The sequence below is a fragment of the Hyperoodon ampullatus genome, assembly GCF_949752795.1.
Source record: "Hyperoodon ampullatus genome assembly, chromosome: 3".
Classification (NCBI taxonomy): Eukaryota; Metazoa; Chordata; class Mammalia; order Artiodactyla; family Ziphiidae; genus Hyperoodon; species Hyperoodon ampullatus.
Genome location: NC_136916.1, coordinates 146,041,287 through 146,059,322, shown reverse-complemented (window position 1 = coordinate 146,059,322; position 18,036 = coordinate 146,041,287). Strand labels below are relative to the sequence as shown.

General features: G+C 45.0%; 1 protein-coding gene across 2 annotated transcripts in view; it reads left to right on the top strand.

Moving 5' to 3' along the window:
• Nucleotides 1-18,036, top strand: part of ZFYVE26 (zinc finger FYVE-type containing 26) — a gene marked incomplete at both ends in the record, with an annotated part of 65,105 nt that overhangs the window by 18,705 nt on the left and 28,364 nt on the right. For both annotated transcript variants that reach the window (XM_079699599.1, XM_079699598.1), the window contains 11 exons: nucleotides 3,425-3,493; nucleotides 4,115-4,266; nucleotides 6,594-6,795; nucleotides 7,739-8,002; nucleotides 10,523-10,642; nucleotides 10,737-10,901; nucleotides 11,458-11,676; nucleotides 12,293-12,395; nucleotides 13,195-13,940; nucleotides 14,828-15,024; nucleotides 17,196-17,300. In XM_079699599.1, coding sequence (XP_079555725.1) covers nucleotides 3,425-3,493; nucleotides 4,115-4,266; nucleotides 6,594-6,795; nucleotides 7,739-8,002; nucleotides 10,523-10,642; nucleotides 10,737-10,901; nucleotides 11,458-11,676; nucleotides 12,293-12,395; nucleotides 13,195-13,940; nucleotides 14,828-15,024; nucleotides 17,196-17,300 — 2,342 coding nt within the window. The remainder of the gene's footprint in view (nucleotides 1-3,424; nucleotides 3,494-4,114; nucleotides 4,267-6,593; nucleotides 6,796-7,738; nucleotides 8,003-10,522; nucleotides 10,643-10,736; nucleotides 10,902-11,457; nucleotides 11,677-12,292; nucleotides 12,396-13,194; nucleotides 13,941-14,827; nucleotides 15,025-17,195; nucleotides 17,301-18,036) is intronic.

The following is an 18,036-nucleotide window of genomic DNA, read 5'->3' as shown; positions in this document are numbered from 1 at the left end:
AACCTACCTAAGGAGACAAAAGACCTGTATGCAGAAAATTATAAGACACTGATGAAAGAAATTAAAGATGATACAAATAGATGGAGAGATGTACCATGTTCTTGGATTGGAAGAATCAACATTGTGAAAATGACTCTACTACCCAAAGCAATCTACAGATTCAATGCAATCCCTATCAAACTACCACTGGCATTTTTCACAGAACTAGAACAAAAAATTTCACAATTTGTATGGAAACACAAAAGACCCCGAATAGCCAAAGCAATCTTGAGAACGAAAAATGGAGCTGGAGGAATCAGGCTCCCTGACTTCAGACTATACTACAAAGCTACAGTAATCAAGACAGTATGGTACTGGCACAAAAACAGAAAGATATATCAATGGAACAGGATAGAAAGCCCAGAGATAAACCCACGGACATATGGTCACCTTATCTTTGATAAAGGAGGCAGGAATGTACAGTGGAGAAAGGACAGTCTCTTCAATAAGTGGTGCTGGGAAAACTGGATAGGGACATGTAAAAGTATGAGATTAGATCACTCCCTAACACCATACACAAAAATAAGCTCAAAATGGATTAAAGACCTAAATGTAAGGCCAGAAACTATCAAACTCTTAGAGGAAAACATAGGCAGAACACTCTTTGACATAAATCACAGCAAGATCCTTTTTGACCCACCTCCTAGAGAAATGGAAATAAAGACAAAAATAAACACATGGGACCTAATGAAACTTAAAAGCTTTTGCACAGCAAAGGAAACCATAAACAAGACCAAAAGACAACCCTCAGAATGGGAGAAAATATTTGCAAATGGAGCAACTGACAAAGGATTAATCTCCAAAATTTATAAGCAGCTCCTGCAGCTCAATAACAAAAAAACAAACAACCCAATCCAGAAATGGGCAGAAGACCTAAATAGACATTTCTCCACAGAAGATATACAGACTGCCAACAAACACATGAAAGGATGCTCAACATCTTTACTCATTAGAGAAATGCAAATCAAAACTACAATGAGATATCATCTTACACCAGTCAGAATGGCCATCATCAAAAAATCTAGAAACAATAAATGCTGGATAGGGTGTGGAAAAAAGGGAACCCTCTTGCACTGCTGGTGGGAATGTGAATTGGTACAGCCACTATGGAGAACGGTATGGAGGTTCCTTAAAAAACTACAAATAGAACTACCATATGACCCAGCAATCCCACTACTGGGCATATACCCTGAGAAAACCATAATTCAAAAAGAGACATGTACCAAAATGTTCATAGCAGCCCTATTTACAATAGCCCGGAGATGGAAACAACCTAAGTGTCCATCATCGGATGAATGGGTAAAGAAGATGTGGCACATATATACAATGGAATATTACTCAGCTATAAAAAGAAATGAAATTGAGCTATTTGTAATGAGGTGGATGGACCTAGAGTCTGTCATACAGAGTGAAGTAAGTCAGAAAGAGAAAGACAAATACTGTATGCTGACACATATGTATGGAATTTAAGAAAAAAAAATGTCATGAAGAACATAGGGGTAAGAAATAAAGACACAGACCTACTTGAGAATGGACTTGAGGATATGGGGAGGGGGAAGGGTAAGCTGTGACAAAGCGAAAGAGAGGCATGGATATATATACACTACCAAACGTAAGGTAGATAGATAGTGGGAAGCAGCCACAGAGCACAGGGAGATCAGCTGGGTGCTTTGTGACTGCCTGGAGGGGTGGGATGGGGAGGGCGGGAGGGAGGGAGATGCATGAGGGAAGGGATGTGGGAACAGATGTATATGTATGACTGATTCACTTTGTTATAAAGCAGAAACTAATTTAAAAAAATAAATTAAAAAAAAAAAGTATCCACATAACTGAACAGAGCTAAGCACAGCAATTCTCTGCTTAATTCACAGAATTCAATCTGCCATGAAACATGGATAGATTCTTGCTGTGGAGATACTTAAATAATAGTTTCAGTGTGGTGTTTTTATCTGTATTTCCCTAAGTACAAAAGGACTGACAACAAATATAAAAATCCAACTCTTAGCCTTACTTCACATTTTTATATAGCATTGTTTTACCTTCAGAGAGTCTTAAATTCTAGCCTCAAAAAGAATGTTTTGTTAATAAAATGGCACTTTTTAAAAAAAAAAAAAAAAAAAAAAAGAGTTTCCTGTGTGCTAAAAAAAATACTAGGTATCTTGAGGGAGGTGAATGAGGCATAAACCAGGACTTTGCCTTCAAGGAATTCATAATTTACCTGCATAGACAGTATACATGAAAAACTTAAACTGCCCGGAGTCACGGCCTGAAAACAGAAGAGATCTCATGGACGGGGAGGTCAGCGTAGTGTACAAAGGCAGAGAAACAGGCTTTCTGAAAGAGTTGACTTTTGAATCAAGCTCAGAAGAATGAGTAGGCTTTAGCTAAGCGGCAACAAGAGACATGAACATGCTGGCTGGGGTGGAGACTACCATGAGAGAAACATGGAAAACTTAAAGGCTGAGCCCCTTAAGTTGCTCAGTTAATTGGTTTGAGTCAGTTTGCATCCACCTGACCCATCCTGCCCAGAATGCACAATCCATCTTCTCTTTTCCTACAGCTGTAGGAAGGCAGGTGTTGAGAAGATGCTTTTTCTCCAGGACTTTCAATATCATGGTCTTTTTTTTATATATATAAATTTATTTATTTATTTGGCTGTGTTGTGTCTTTGTTGCTGCACGTGGACTTTCTCTAGTTGCAGCGAGCAGGAGCTACTCTTCGTTGCAGTGCGCGGGCTTCTCTAGTTGTGGCTCAGTAGTTGTGGCTCGCGGGCTCTAGAGCACAGGCTCAGTAGTTGTGGCACATGGGCTTAGTTGCTCCGCGGCATGTGGGATCTTCCCAGACCAGGGATCGAACCCATGTCCCCTGCATTGGCAGGTGGATTCTTAACCACTGCACCACCAGGGAAGTCCCAATATCATGGTCTTTGATCAGCCTGGCCTTATACTTTGGTTCCCTACTTTTTCAACTATGAGGACAACTTTTTCTATGTCAGAAAATTTTGTGACCCTCTTTGGCACCGTACTGGTTCCATGTCATAATAGTTGTGCTTTAATTTTTTTTTCAGACTATTCACAGTGCTTAGTGAGCAATGGGGGTCGCTGACCCCTAGAAGTAACTTGAAAGCTCCTGGGGCTCTGAGACCGAGAGACTGGAAACCGCTGGTATAAGCTACTATCCAAATGAGCACTGGGACAATATTAAGCCCACCCCTGTACCTTTGGTCTGTAGGAATTTGCATTTTACTGTAGAAGGAGCCACTGGTATAGTAGCTACCCATTATCTTCTCACTCTATCCAGATCTCAGCTTTCAAGCCAACTTCTCACTTTCTACACTGTAAGGCACTGATGGTTGATTTTCTCTCTTTCCCCCTAATACCTCTAGATGGCCGGGACAGAGGTTCCAACCCATCCCTGGAAAGTACAAGTAGTGAGCTGAGCACAAGTACTTCAGGTATGGGGGTCCCAACCAGTTGCCAACTTCCAGCAGCTTTGCCCCCATAAAGAGTTGCCATGCACCATGGTGTGAAAACCTGGACTGAGCAGTTCATGCTTGTGTTCAGTGGGGAAAGGGCTATTTCACTATCAGCTGAGTTACTCATCAGTACAGAGAAACAGAGGTGAATACCCAAGGAAGGCTGTTGGTACATAAGTCTTATATTCAAAGATGATAACATATTAACAGATACACACTACCATATATAAAATAGACAAACAACAAGGATTTACTGTATAGCCCAGGGAACTATATTCAATTTCTTATAATAACCAATAATGGAAAAGAATAAAAAAATATATATATATAAATAAATATATATGTATAACTGAATCACTTTGCTGTACACCTGAAACTAACACAATATTGTAAGTCAACTATACTTCAATTTAAAATAAAAGAAAGAAAGAAAAAGATGATAGCATAGGTATGCACTTCATTTGAGGAAAATTCAAGATCCATTTACAGACCTTTTAGAGAAGGGCTTTGAGAAGATAGGAGTTTGGCAGCAGGTGACAGAATAGTTTTTCCTCAATTTCTATCCCTTCCTTGGCCCCCAACGTTCTTGTGTCCTGACAGAGGGAAGTCTGAGTACTGCATCTGGGAAGAATGAGCTGGATGGCCAGTCGCAGCCTCAACCTCAAAGTTCACTCATCCACATGATGTTCTCCCCACCTGAGTCACTGCTGGCATCCTGCATCCTCCGGGGGAACTTCGCAGAAGCCCATCAGGTGAGGCAGGTACTTGTGCAGCAGGTGTTAGGAGCCTAGGCTCTACTTTGTCACAGTAAAGAATGCTAAGGTAGCCCTTTGCTGTCTGGGACGCTCGGGGCATCAGGTAAAGCCAGATGCTTGTGCAAGAAGAGCCAGTCGGGCGCACCTGAGGAGCCACGTCTAGCAGAAGCAGGAGGGAGTTTCCATGTATGGAGCCTGATCTTGAGCATTGTGGATTTCAAGATCCAGAAGGAGGAGATTTAAGCTGTTGAATCATGTTTGTATTCAGAATATAAAACAGGTTTTTTGGGGTTTTTTTTTTTTCGTTATGCGGGCCTCTCACTGTTGTGGCCTCTCCCGTTGTGGAGCACAGGCTCCGGACGCGCAGGCTCAGCGGCCAGGGCTCACGGGCCCAGCCGCTCCACGGCATGTGGGATCTTCCCAGACCGGGGCACAAGTCCCCTGCATCGGCAGGCAGACTCTCAACCACTGCGCCACCAGGAAAGCCCATAAAACAGTTTTTTAACAAGATAAAACATTCGGCCACAGTCAAGACGTTGAAATATTTTTGTTTCTTTCTTTGTAGTCCTTCTCTGAACACATATGTGGTTTTATATAGTTAGAAATCACTATGCAAACAATTTTTAATAATAAATAGAATGCCATTTTAACATACAGGAAGTGTAGGGAGCTAGCAAATTAGAATGTTGTGTAGGGAAAAGTGCAGGGAGTAGAAACCAGAAAGACTGTACTCCCGCTGAGCTTTGGTGTCCTCATCTGAAACTTGGAGTTAAATATAATACCTGCTTGTGCTACCTCTTGGAATGTTAAGCGGATTATGTGCAAGCTGTGAGAAATACAAGAATCCTCTGCTATTGTTTAAATTTAAAAGCATAGAAGCCCACTCTTCTAGTTTTTAAAACTCTCTTGATATATTTATGACGCTTGCACTGGTCCCTTAACACATAGGTCAGAATTTTTCTTTCATGTGAGTTTACTTGTTGAGGAATAAATCATGGAAACATCTAGGTGACTGGATAATTTTTACTTAACTTCCTCTGACACATTTTAAATCCTGTACTTTAATGATAATGATAATTCTATCCCTCTGGGAAGGATAGGACCCTCACCAGCCTTTCTGACCCCCAAACCAAGAGGAAGTCAGTTGTGAGTCCCCTGATGCTTTACCGCTAAATGTCCTCACTTCCTCTTCCTTTCCTGGGGCTTTGATCTTTTCTTTTTCTTGTTTTTCTTTTTTTTTTTTTTGCAGTACGCGGGCCTCTCACTGTCGTGGCCTCTCCCGTTGCGGAGCACAGGCTCCGGACGCGCAGGCTCAGCGGCCATGGCTCACGGGCCCAGCCGCTCCACGGCATGTGGGATCTTCCCGGACCAGGGCACGAACCCCTGTCCCCTGCAGCGGCAGGCAGACTCTCAACCACTGCGCCACCAGGGAAGCCCCTCATTTTCTTTTTTAATAAAAGGTTTTATTTTTAAACCTGGTTACAGAGCAAGTTGTGCCTATTTATAAGAAAATACCAAAAAGTATTAACCAGAAAATAAAATTACTTTTAACCTATCGTCCAGAACAACCAATACTAAAGATAAAAGCATATTTTTGCCAATGTTTTTCCAAGATGTATGTGACTTTTATATAGAGCCAAGATCATTTTGAATCTAAAACTTAGTGCCTTTTTTACATTATAATATAAGCATTTGCCTAGTAACTGATTTTAGTGACCTTATGATAGTCTGATCTAGTAGCTGCATTTGACCATTCCCTGTTAACTCACATTTATTTTCAACCTGGTAATAGTTGTAGTAAAGAGTGTCAAGATTATCACCTTTATACATTGACTTTTGAATTATTTCCTTAAGAAAGTTTTTCATAAAAACGACTGAGTCAAAGAATATAAACATTTTTAAAGCTCTGTAGACTGCCAAATTGCTTTTCAAAAAGGTTGTGACAGTTCATTCCACCACCACCCCCTGAGGGTTTATTTTTACACTTTGTCATTATGGTAGATGCAAGGTAGTATTAATGTTAAATTCCCTGAATTACTGGGAAGGGAAAACATTTTTTACCTGTGTATTAGTCCTGTGTATTTTCTCTTTGAAATTGTCCTCATCTTTTGCCTATTTTCTGCTGGGGCTTCAGTGGCCCTCTTGCTGACTTTTACGAGTTATTTCTACATTTGACCTACTCTTTGAATGTCCAGTGTTCTTCCAGCCCCACAAAGCAGTTGTCTTAGGGCCAGAGTCTGATGACTAGCAAGATCTCAGATCTGTAGACACTCTCCACCTCAGTGGGCCTGCTGCAAGCCACACTCCTTCCTCTCCTGTGGCAGGTGGTGTTCACATTCAACCTGAAGTCCTCGCCCAGCTCCGGGGAGCTGCTGTTCATGGAGCGCTACCAGGAGGTCATCCAGGAGCTGGCCCGAGTAGAGCACAAGATCGAAAACCGGAACTCGGACGGGGGTAGTGGCACCATCCGAAGAACAGGCAGCGGCCGCTCAACTCTGCAGGCCATTGGCAGCGCTGCAGCCGCAGGTCCGGCTTCCCTGTTGCCAGGTGGTAAGGGAGCTGTGGGAGGAGGGTATGGGGGAAAAACCACCCAAATCAGAGGCTCATCATGAAGGTGAGCAGAAACCTAGAGAAGGATGCTTGCCTTGAAGAACAGCAGTCCTGACACCTCCAGAGTCATTTTCTAGCTGTGCCCAGCCTCGCTGACCATGGTGGTCACTTACCTGCCCCTCGAGCTCCTCCATTAAGCTTGTCCCACGTGACTTACACTTTCCACCATGTGTTTTGATGGCCATTAATCTTGGGATTTGGAGAACTGATTATTTTCTTCCCATGTAATCATTCAGGGATAAAGCATATTATTCTACTTTTCTAGCAAGTGAAGAAGTTCTATCTAACACCTATGGCCTGGGATTCACAGATGTCAATTCCCACCCTTGGCTGCACTGCAGAAAGGGCTCATCCTTTCATTATTTCTTGAAAGTGGAATCTTGCCCCATATTTTTACATCTCTTGCTGGTCTAGGCTCTGTATATCAAGTTACCATCGCTTGTTGCTCCTTCTGTAAGCTCCCAGAGATTTTCTTAACAAATTCAAAAGAATCTATGCATATCCTTTTTGTTTTTAATATAAATGAGCTCTTCCAACAAGTACTATTTTCTACCTTGCTTTTTTAGTGATGTATTTTAGAGACCTTTTCTGATGAGCACACACAGATCTACCTCATTTCATCCTACTTTTAGACCCCATTTGGATCTAAACTCCACCTTTTTGAGTTTCTCTTGGTCTTTCTTTCCATGCCATTGTTTTGATGCCGTAAGAGTGGGCTATAATGATGGTCTTGATATGCATAGATGGTATACTGTGCAGAAGGACCTCAGACATTTTTTAAATCACTACTTTTCAAAATAAAAGTGCTAGTGAGAGTCATTTTAACCTCTTGCCTTGTATCCCACTGCTGGGTGTCCAGGGATGGTATTTTACTCCATCTCTGATGTGACTGACAAGCTGCTCAGCACCTCGGGAGACTCCATCCCCACACTCCAGGAGGACTTCTGGATAAGCAGTAGCTCGGTGGAGCCCACTGCCCCCCTGAGAGAGGTTCTGGAAGACCTCAGTCCCCCCGCCATGGCTGCATTTGACCTGGCTTGCTCTCAGTGCCAGCTCTGGAAAACCGGCAAGCAGCTCTTGGAAACCGCTGAACGGCGTCTGAACAGCAGCCTTGAGAGTCGGGGTGAGTGTGCTGCTTTTGCTTGATCCCTTAATTCTCAAATGAGGAGATGGGGTTCTGAGATGCTTAATAATCGTGCAAGAAGAAAGTTATCGGGGAAGGAGGGGCGGGGAGAAAGGATTATTAGTTCATTTCCTCATGTCCGGTCTGGCAACTTAAATATAGTTTACTGAGAGTCTCGCCTTCTTAACAGATATAGCAAATTCCAGTCATTTGGGGAAATTCTCTTCTGGTTTATAGATAAATTCAAGGAAGAAATATACATTCAAAAATGGTACCAGGGCTTCCCTGGTGGTGCAGTGGTTGAGAGTCCGCCTGCCGATGCAGGGGACGCGGGTTCGTGCCCCGGTCTGGGAAGATCCCACATGCCGCGGAGTGGTTGGGCCCGTGAGCCATGGCCGCTGAGCCTGCGCGTCCGGAGCCTGTGCTCTGCGATGGGAGAGGCCACAACAGTGAGAGGCCCGCGTACCGCCAAAAAAAAAAAAAAAAAAAATGGTACCAATGGGGCTTCTCTGGTGGCACAGTGGTTGAGAGTCCACCTGCCAATGCAGGGGACACGGGTTCGTGCCCCGGTCTGGGAAGATCCCACATGCCACGGAGCGGCTAGGCCCATGAGCCATGGCCGCTGAGCCTGCGCGTCCGGAGCCTGTGCTCCGCAACGGGAGACACCACAACAGTGAGAGGCCCGTGTACCACAAAAAAAAAAAAATGGTACCAATGGAATTTGTGCCCTTAAACTGCATACCTCCTCCAGAGTGAATCCCACTTAACCTAAAAACTGAGTCTCAAGCTTGTAAACCAGGTATAAGGGAAAATTTAGTGGATCACAGTTGGAGGGAGGATTGTACCTTGAGGTTAATAATATCCCAGAATGTGTATATGGAATTCTTGGAGGAGTGAAGGTAGAGGAATGTGAAGAAAGAATTAGGCAAAGTTCCACTCCCCACCCATCCTTGATACACACACCCAGCATTGGAAGGACTGACCAGGGAGAGAGAAAGAAACATGTTCTCTCTGAGTCATATGGAGGGAGGAATGGTGAATAGATATGACATGAATAGCCTCCCTTAGGCTCAGTGATTCGATGGGTGAACTCACAGGACTCAGCATATAGTCATATTCATGGCTACGAATTATTTCATCAAAAGGACACAAAGCAAAATTAGCAAAGGGGGAAGGTTCATGGGGTAAAGTCTGGAGGAAATCAGACACAAGCTTCCAAGAGTCCTCTCCCACTGGAGTCACACGGGATGTGCTTAACTCCTCCAGCAATGAGTTGTGACAACAAACAAGTGTGAAGTGTTGTCTACCGGAAGCTCATTAGTGAGCCAGTGCCCAAGGTTTTTATTGGGAGCTGGTGACAGAGGGACCCTCTGCCCAGCATGTACCAAAATTCCAGGCTCTAAGGAGGAAGGCAGGTGTTCAGCATAAACCACATTGTACAAACAGTTTAGGCACAATCAGTCGCTCTCATCATTTAGGGAAAGTTTTATATCAGTGTAGGAAACCGTTTACCAGTCAAGTTCACAGACACCAAGCAGGGACCAACCTTGCAAGCAGCCCTTTCTAAGGATAGCAGTCTCAGGCCTGCTGTGTTGACTCTATTCTGCACACCCTTCCAAATCACTTCTGAGCTGTTGATTTAAAAGTCCTTTAATGTTGACACAGTCCTTCTAGGAAAGTATGCCGTGGCATACACAATGCTGTTTTGGTTTTTTGGGGGTTTTGGGGTGTTTTTTTTTTTTTTTTTGCGGTACGCAGGCCTCTCACTGTTGTGGCCTCTCCTGTTGCGGAGCACAGGCTCTGGACACGCAGGCTCAGCGGCCATGGATCACGGGCCCAGCCGCTCCGCAGCATGTGGGATCTTCCCGGACCGGGGCATGAACCTGTGTCCCCTGCATCGGCAGGCGGACTCTCAACCACTGCGCCACCAAGGAAGCCCCACCATGCTGTTTTTATCGAAAAATTTCCCTCTCCCTCATCTAGTACTTATATTCTAAAATGAATGGAGATATTATCCAAGCTATTAATAATATTCAAGCTGATCAGTTTCATGCCAATCAATCAGGAACTAACTTAGTACCTACTGCATTTCCAGATTATCCCAAGTATATGGGAGTACAGGAGAGGTATAAGGAATAATCTCTGTCCATAAGGTTATTTATAGTCTAGTCAGGGTGTCAAAGATACAGATAAGATCCCAGCTCAAGTTCTCGGCTGAAGGAAGTATCAGGGCAAATGCACAAGAAGTGCCTGATCGGCTTGGGACAGCGATTCCCTAGGAATGCCAGAGCTTCTGGGTCTGCTGCTGTGGACAGCTGAGGCATCTTGCCAGAGGTAGCCCTGGAACAGCAGGCATGGAATAAGCCAGGTATGCTGGTTGTCATGAAAAATGGCACAGCGTATGTTTCTTCCTCAATATTGGAGAAGATAAAACTTCACAAGTAACTACAGGACTGAGTGTCAATCTCTGAAAGTACCTTATTTTTTTCTGCATTCCTTCTCGATTCATCCTGTTTCCAGGTCGCCGGCTAGACCACGGATTCCTCAGTGCTGATGGCATTCGAGGTTTTCCAGGCGTTCTTCAGCAGATCAGTAAGATTCTCAATTACCCACTTCTGTCAGCCGGACAAATCAAATCAGGTGAGCTGCTTTACTACGCCTTTTTAACCTCCCAGCCTCGGAACATGAGGTCAGCATCAGACCTCACTTTTTCTTTCTCATTTGCTCTCCGTAGAGAGTGCAGAGGAAAAGGGGGGAGGTCCCCCACGGTGCAGCATTGCTGAGCTGCTTCAGATGTGTTGGCCCAGCCTCACCGAGGACTGTGTCGCTAGCCACGCTACCCTCTCCCAGCAGCTGGAGCAGATCCTTCAGTCACTGAGAGAAGCACTGGAGCTGCCAGGTACAGGCCCGACTGCATGGGAGCAGATGAGGTTGAAATGGGGAGAGGACACAGTGGAACGGGAAAGAGTGCTTTGGAGCAGAGGCTGAGGACCCAGAAGTGGGCCCTCCCAGCCCTCTAGTTAACCAGGGCCTGTCTCGTAACTAATTCCACCTGTTTCCCCACCTCCTAAGTGAAGGGCTACTTAGCACTCCAGTAGCTGGCACATTTTTCTCATTCCTTATGAGAGATATACCCAGAAGGGACTCCATAAACATTGATTAACCCTTCCGCAAAAGAGTGCTGTGAGCTTCACAGAGCTGTTCCACCCGAGACATGGGTGAAAATGGAACTCTCCACCCTGATTTCTCCAGACTCAAAGCTCTTCCTGGCTGAGAATCACTTGTATAAGCAACCAACTTAGGATTTTATAACTGCCTTGTCAGTGTAGCAGCCAGGCTATAGGATGTCCCACACAGTGTACAGAGGCCCAGTTCCCATATTGTTTGGAAACTGACCCAAAGCCAGATGCACAGACTCAACACTACATGCTTCTTCCTTTCATAACTCCTCCCAGAGCCCAGAAGTACTCCACTCACCTCCCTGTTGGAGCAGGTAGCCGAGAAAGCTCTGGAGGCAGAGGCCCACCCTGTGTATATCCAGACTCAGCTTCTCCAGAAGAACCTGGGCAAACAGATGCCAGCAGGCGGCAGGCAGACTGACTACATGGGCACCTTCTTCAGGTACTGCAGCACCCTGGCTGCCGTTCTCCTGCGGAGTTTGAGCTCTGAGCCTGGTAAGTAGCAAGAAAGAGAAAATAGAGTCAGGACTGGCCCACAGGTGTTTAGGGGCAAGGAAGAGGAAGGCGCACACTGAAGAGGTTCTGGATACAGCAGTAGCCGAGGACACTACATATGAAGTCCTCTCTTATTCACCTCTGTGTTTGATTCACCTTTGTCTCCTTGATGCCTCGTACAATGGTACAGCACATGAGAGTATTCGATACATTTTGATGGCATTAATGACTCAAAAATACCTCTCCCAGATCTTCGATCTATTGTGGACATGAGGACCGACCAGGGGAATTAAGCCTCTGAGTCGAGTGCCAGATTCTTACTCAAGTCCGCAGAGCGAGTACTACCTACACTTCAGTCATATCGAAGGGAGCAGTATGAGCTGTCTGTGGCTAGGCCTGCTCACTGAAGTCTGTCTGTAGTTGGAAGTCTTTAGAACAGTGGTAAGGCGTAGATAAACCTGTGGTCAGCATCATGTCAAGAATACCTTTTACCTAGAAGGATATCAACAGAAGGGCTTTCCATGTAGTTTTGACACTACTTTTTTATTGATTCTGGAAAACAGCGCTCTGAATGTTGCAATCAGTGGTGCAAAGATCACTTTCTTTACCTTTGCAGATCACGTGGAGGTCAAGGTGGGAAACCCCTTTGTTCTCCTGCAACAGAGCTCTTCCCAACTGGTGTCACACCTCCTGCTTGAGCGACAAGTTCCCCCAGAGAGGTAGGAGCCAGGCCTGGGCCTTCCTAATTGTTCATCAAGGAAACCAAGGGCTCAGTGGGGCTGTGTTTGAGTTCAGTACAGGAAGTTGAGATTTCTTCCAGAGTTTTCCCTTAATTTGCATTTACTCTTATATAAGCTACATTAAAATTCAGTGTGCCTCATTTCTTTCTCTCTCTCCACCTCTAATGTTTATATTGCAAGTATAAAATTAAGGGGTGACTCTTCACTTATGAGTAGGCAAAAATCCAAAACTTTGATAGCACATTAGTTGGCGAGGCTGTAGGAAAACAAGCGTTCTCACAGATTGCCAGCAAGATATAAATTAGTACAGCCCCTGTGGGAAGGCAGTTTGTCCATATCCACTAAAATGACAAGCCACATTTTTGACCTAGCAGTCCACCTTGGGGAATTTATCCATTGTTATAAGTATGAAAAATGCTGTATGTACCAAGTCATTTTATTATAGCTTTGTATGGCATAGCCGTTGTCCGCTAATAGGAGACTAGTTAAATTCAGTTTCTTCCACATAATGGAACGCTATGTAGCTGTAAAAGAAGAATGAGTGGCTTCTCTGTAGAGGGCTATGGACAGATCTCCCAGATTTTTTATTAAGTAAAAAAGCAAGGGGCAGAGAATTGGGTCTAATAGGCTGCCTTTTGAGTTAAAAAGACAGGGGGTAGGGGGAACAATTAGAGAGTCTACATTTACATTTGCTTGTTTACACATAAAGAAATTCTGAGACTGGGTGATGGTGCCCAGGCACTGAGGCCTTACATGCCCTTTGCTCCTCTCCCTCCAGGCTGGCAGCCCTTCTGGCCCGAGAGGGTCTCGGCCTGAGTGTGCCACAGGTCATTGTCAACTGCTGCTGTGAGCCCCTTGCCCTTTGCTCTTCCCGTCAGAGCCAGCAAACATCATCCCTTCTGACCCAGCTGGGCATCCTGACCCAGCTGCATACCTCCCACTGCCTGGAGGACCTCCCACTTTCTACACTGAGCTCCTCAAAGCCAACTGAGAATCCCACGCTGGAGAGGAAGCCCCCCTCCTCCCCGAGGGATTCGTCAGGCCCAGCCCTCACCTCCTCTGCCTTGGCCTTCCTTAAGTCCCGCTCGAAGCTGCTGGCTACCGTGGCCTGTCTGGGGGCTTCCCAGGGGTCAAAGATCACCAAGCCCAGCTTGTCTTGGAAGGAGCTTCGTGGCCGCAGGGAGGTGCCTCTAACTGCAGAGCAGGTAGCTCGGGAGTGTGAGCGCCTCCTGGAACAGTTCCCTATGCTTGAGGCCTCCCTCCTAGCTGCCTGGGAGCCCCTACGAGGGTCCTCCAAGCAGGGGCAGAGTCTGGCAGCGAGTCTCTGTGGCCGGGCCAGTCTCTCTACCGTCCTCCTGGGCCTGCATTCTCCCATAGCCCTGGATGTGCTCACCAAGGCCTTCGAGGAAGCCCTGGTGGCCAGAGATTGGCACCGGGCCCTTCAGCTCACTGAAGTGTACGGGCGAGATGTGGACGACTTGAGCGGCATACAGGATGCGGTCCTGAGCTGTGCTGCGGCAGGTGGTGAGCAGAAAGCCGTGCCTCCCTCCTTCACCAGTGGTAATAGTATTGGGCATTCACTGAGTGGATCACCGCATCTGATGCTCACAGTAACTCTAGAGAAAGGTGCCACCATAATCTCATGATAGTGAGAGGTGAATGAGGCTCAGAGGGTAGGACACTGCCCAGGAGAGTCAGTGGTAGAGCAGAGCTTAGAGCCCAACTCCATCGAACTTTAGGACAGGCACTCATAACCAATATTCTCCACCCTGCATGGCAGAATCGTTGTGAAATTCTATAAACTACAAATATCAGAGCCCCATTTCCAGAAGCCCATGATAGGTTCAGGCAAGTGTTTGCTTTAAAGTAGGGGTCAGGAAAGTTTTTCTGTAAAGGGCTTTGTAGGCTATACAGGCTCGGTTGCAGCTACTTGGCTCTGCCATCAAAGCATGAAAACAGCCATAGACAATACATAAACGAGTGAGCGTGGCTGTATTCTAATAAAACTTTATTTATAAAAACAGACTCTGGGCCTGTTTGACAGCTAGCTCCCCAGGAGACTTTGATATGTACCCAGAGTTGAGAGCAGTGACCTACAGCCGTCCACTAGGGGGAGCAAGAGCTGGGCGGGCTGTGGGGAGTGGAGAAAATCTTTCCTTTTTCTTCCTCTCCTTTCGCCTTCTCCCTCTCTTCAGAAAGTCCCGTGACTATGATTACATTTGCATAAAGAGAAACAGGGTATAGTATTTCTCCTATAGTGTTCCAAGTGTAAAAATTAATTCAGGTCAGAAGGATCTTCAGGATCCTCCAAACTCCTGTTTTGTGAAATTGAACAAAGCCCTTCTCTTAAGAAGTAACCTGGACTCTTGAGCTCCGGCGCCAGCCTTGCTGAGCATCTTTTTGTCTTGTAGTCAAAGAAGGTTGGCAGTACCTGTTTGCTGTGAAGGATGCATCTCTGAGAAGTCGGCTAACACTGCAGTTCGTGGACCGGTGGCCCCTGGAGTCATGCCTGGAGATCCTGGCCTACTGCATTTCAGACACAGCTCTCCAAGATGGGCTGGAGTGTGAGCTACAGAGAAAGCTAGGAGAGCTGCTGGTGTATCAGAAGGTATAGGATTCGGCATCAAGAGAAAGGAAATAGCCTTCTCACCTTATTACCAACTCCAGCCTGTTCTCATGTGATGGTGGATTTTTTTTTTTTTTTTTTGCGGTACGCGGGCCTCCCCCTGTTGTGGCCTCTCCCATTGCGGAGCACAGGCTCCGGACGCGCAGGCTCAGCGGCCATGGCTCACGGGCCCAGCCGCTCCGCGGCATGTGGGATCTTCCCGGACCGGGGCACGAACCCGTGTCCCCTGCATCGGCAGGCGGACTCTCAACCACTGCACCACCAGGGAAGCCTGATGGTGGATTTTAAGAAAGAAAATCTGGGGCTGGCTTTTGCTCTGTATCTTGGCTTCTGCTCTGTATCTGGCTTCCATTCTTAGTTGAAGAGCAAGGGAACCTCTGTCTGGTTCCTATTTTATTTACTCCTATAATTTTAAATATGTACAGGTCAGACAAGGATTAAAAATTCATAATAAAATTAACACTGGAATGATGCTTTACAGTCCACAATGCCTTTTTCATATGTACAGGCACACCTTTTTTTTTTTACTGCATTTTGCTTTATTGCACTTTGCAGATACTATGTTTTTTACAAATTGAAGGTTTGTGGCAACGCTGCATTAAGTAAGTCTCTTGGCACCATTTTTCCAACTGCACTTAACTCACTTCATGTCTACCTGTCACATTTTGATAATTCTCACAGTATTTCAAACTTTTTCATTATTACTATATTCGTTATGGTGATCTGTGATCAGTGAACTCTTTTTTTTAACTATTTTTAAAGATTTATTTATGTTATTTACTTTTGGCTGCGTTAGGTCTTAGTTGTGGCACGCAGGATCTTTTGTTGCAGTGCGCAGGCTCTTCATTGTGGTGCATGGGCTTCTCTCTAGTGGTGGCGTGCAGGTTTTTTTCTTCTCTAGTTGTGGCACGCAGGCTCCAGAGGGCATGGGCTCTGTAGTTTGCGGCTCGTGGGCTCTAGTTGAGGTGCACGAGCTCAGTAGTTGTGGCATGCAGGCTTAGTTGCCCCGCAGCACGTGGGATCTTAGTTCCCTGACCAGGGATCGAACCCATGTCCCCTGCATTGGAAGGCAGATTCTTTACCACTGGACCACCGGGGAAGTCCCTGTGATCAGTGAACTCTGATGTTGCTATTGCAAAAACATTATAACTAGATGAATGCTCAAATTAATTGCTAAAACTAATTTTTTAGCAATAAAATAATTAAGGCCTGTACATTTTTTGTAGGCAACACTATTGCACAATTTATAGACTACAGTATAACGTAAACATAACTTTATTTGCACTGGGAAACCAAAAAATTCATGTGACTCACTTTATTATAATATTCACTTTATTGTGGTGGTCTGGAACTGAACCCACAGTATCCCCAAGGTATCTCTGTATATTTGAGCTCTCTGAATGTTTTATGTATATTGTGTCTTGTTGTTCAAGAGTTTTTATAGAATTTCATCTCTTATGTCTTTTTTAAAGATTGTTTTAAACTTCAGCTAAATTTCAAGAGCCATTTTGAAAGGGATGCATGAGAGTGACAGTTTCACAGTGAAAAATTCTTGGATATATGTGTCATATTCAAGATCAAGAGGCTCAGGAAGACAGATTTCGATGGTACAGCTACATAACAAGTATACATAGATGCTAATTTTTCCATGTGTGCTTGGAACCGAACAGAGCCCAGAGCCCAACCAGGGAAAGGGAAAGTGGCAGGTGAAAAAGATTTTCTTTCCACTCTTCCATAGCAGTTTTCATGTAGAGCTAAAATGCTGCATGAAAGGTGATCCCACAGAGCATTCAGGACAGAAGAATAACCTGTGTAGAGTTTTGAGCTGGAGGGGCAGGGGACAAGTGACTCCAGAAGACTGAACAAGCTGCAAAGCACAGAAGCCTCTGAGAATTGGCCTCCAAGTGAAAGGCCCCAATCCTGGCCTCCCCACTCAGCCTTTGCTCCCTGATTATACTTGCTGGATAGGTTCTCTCACCTCTCCAAACACTCTTTGTCCCATTCGCTCTAATCCCTCCTCTGTCCTGTCAAGTTCTGACAGCCTGACTTTGGGACAGAGACCTGGGGATGACCCATCCCTGGAAACTCCAATGACTTGTTCCTGAGCAGAGAAATTGCAGTGTGGTTTGATAGCTTTTTCTGTCTTTCCTTAGATCCTAGGTTTGCAGACTACCCCCATGTGGTGTGACTGGCAGACCCTGAGGAACTGTTGTGTTGAGGACCCATCAACTGTCATGAATGTGATTCTGGAAGCCAAGGTACCATTTTCCTGGGTACTATTCCCCTTCCTCCTCTTTCCAGAGTTGCTATTCCTTAGCTGGTTATGTAGACCTCTTTCCGCATATCAAGGTTCACGTTTTTTCTGTAACTACATAACACTTTTTTTTTCTCTTTTGTGTGTGTGAAACTTACCAACATACGTAGAAGAATAGAGAATAATACAGTTGACACTTTTGTACTATCACCCTTGTTTTCATACACAAGATTTCCTACACTGTTTACACTAGGTACAGAATGTATACCTAGCATTGGAATTGCTGGATCATGAGGCATGAGCATCCTCACCTTTTCTAAGATGTTACAACATTGCTCTTCAGATCCGTCGTCCTGTCCCTGTTATTCTCCCACTCACAGTTCCTGTGGTTCCATCTTCTTAGCAACTTTGGCATTGTCCAGCTTTTCACTTTTTTGCCAATAAGATGGTATGTCATTGTGTTAATTTACATTTCCATGATTACTAATGACCTTGATTATCTTTTCATGTGTTTATTGGACATTTGTGTGCTAAGGAGACTTTTTTTTACCCTTTAAGGAGCTGATATACCATAGTTCAAAATGTAGATGTATTTATTCAGATGTTCATTCATCCGGGAAACCTCTATTGACTGTCTGTTATTTACCACTGTGCCTAGATGGTGTTGAAACAAAGATAATTAAGCTTAGTCCTTGCCCTTGTGCAGCTCACATTTTGGGAAAGGAGGGAGCGGGGCGGGG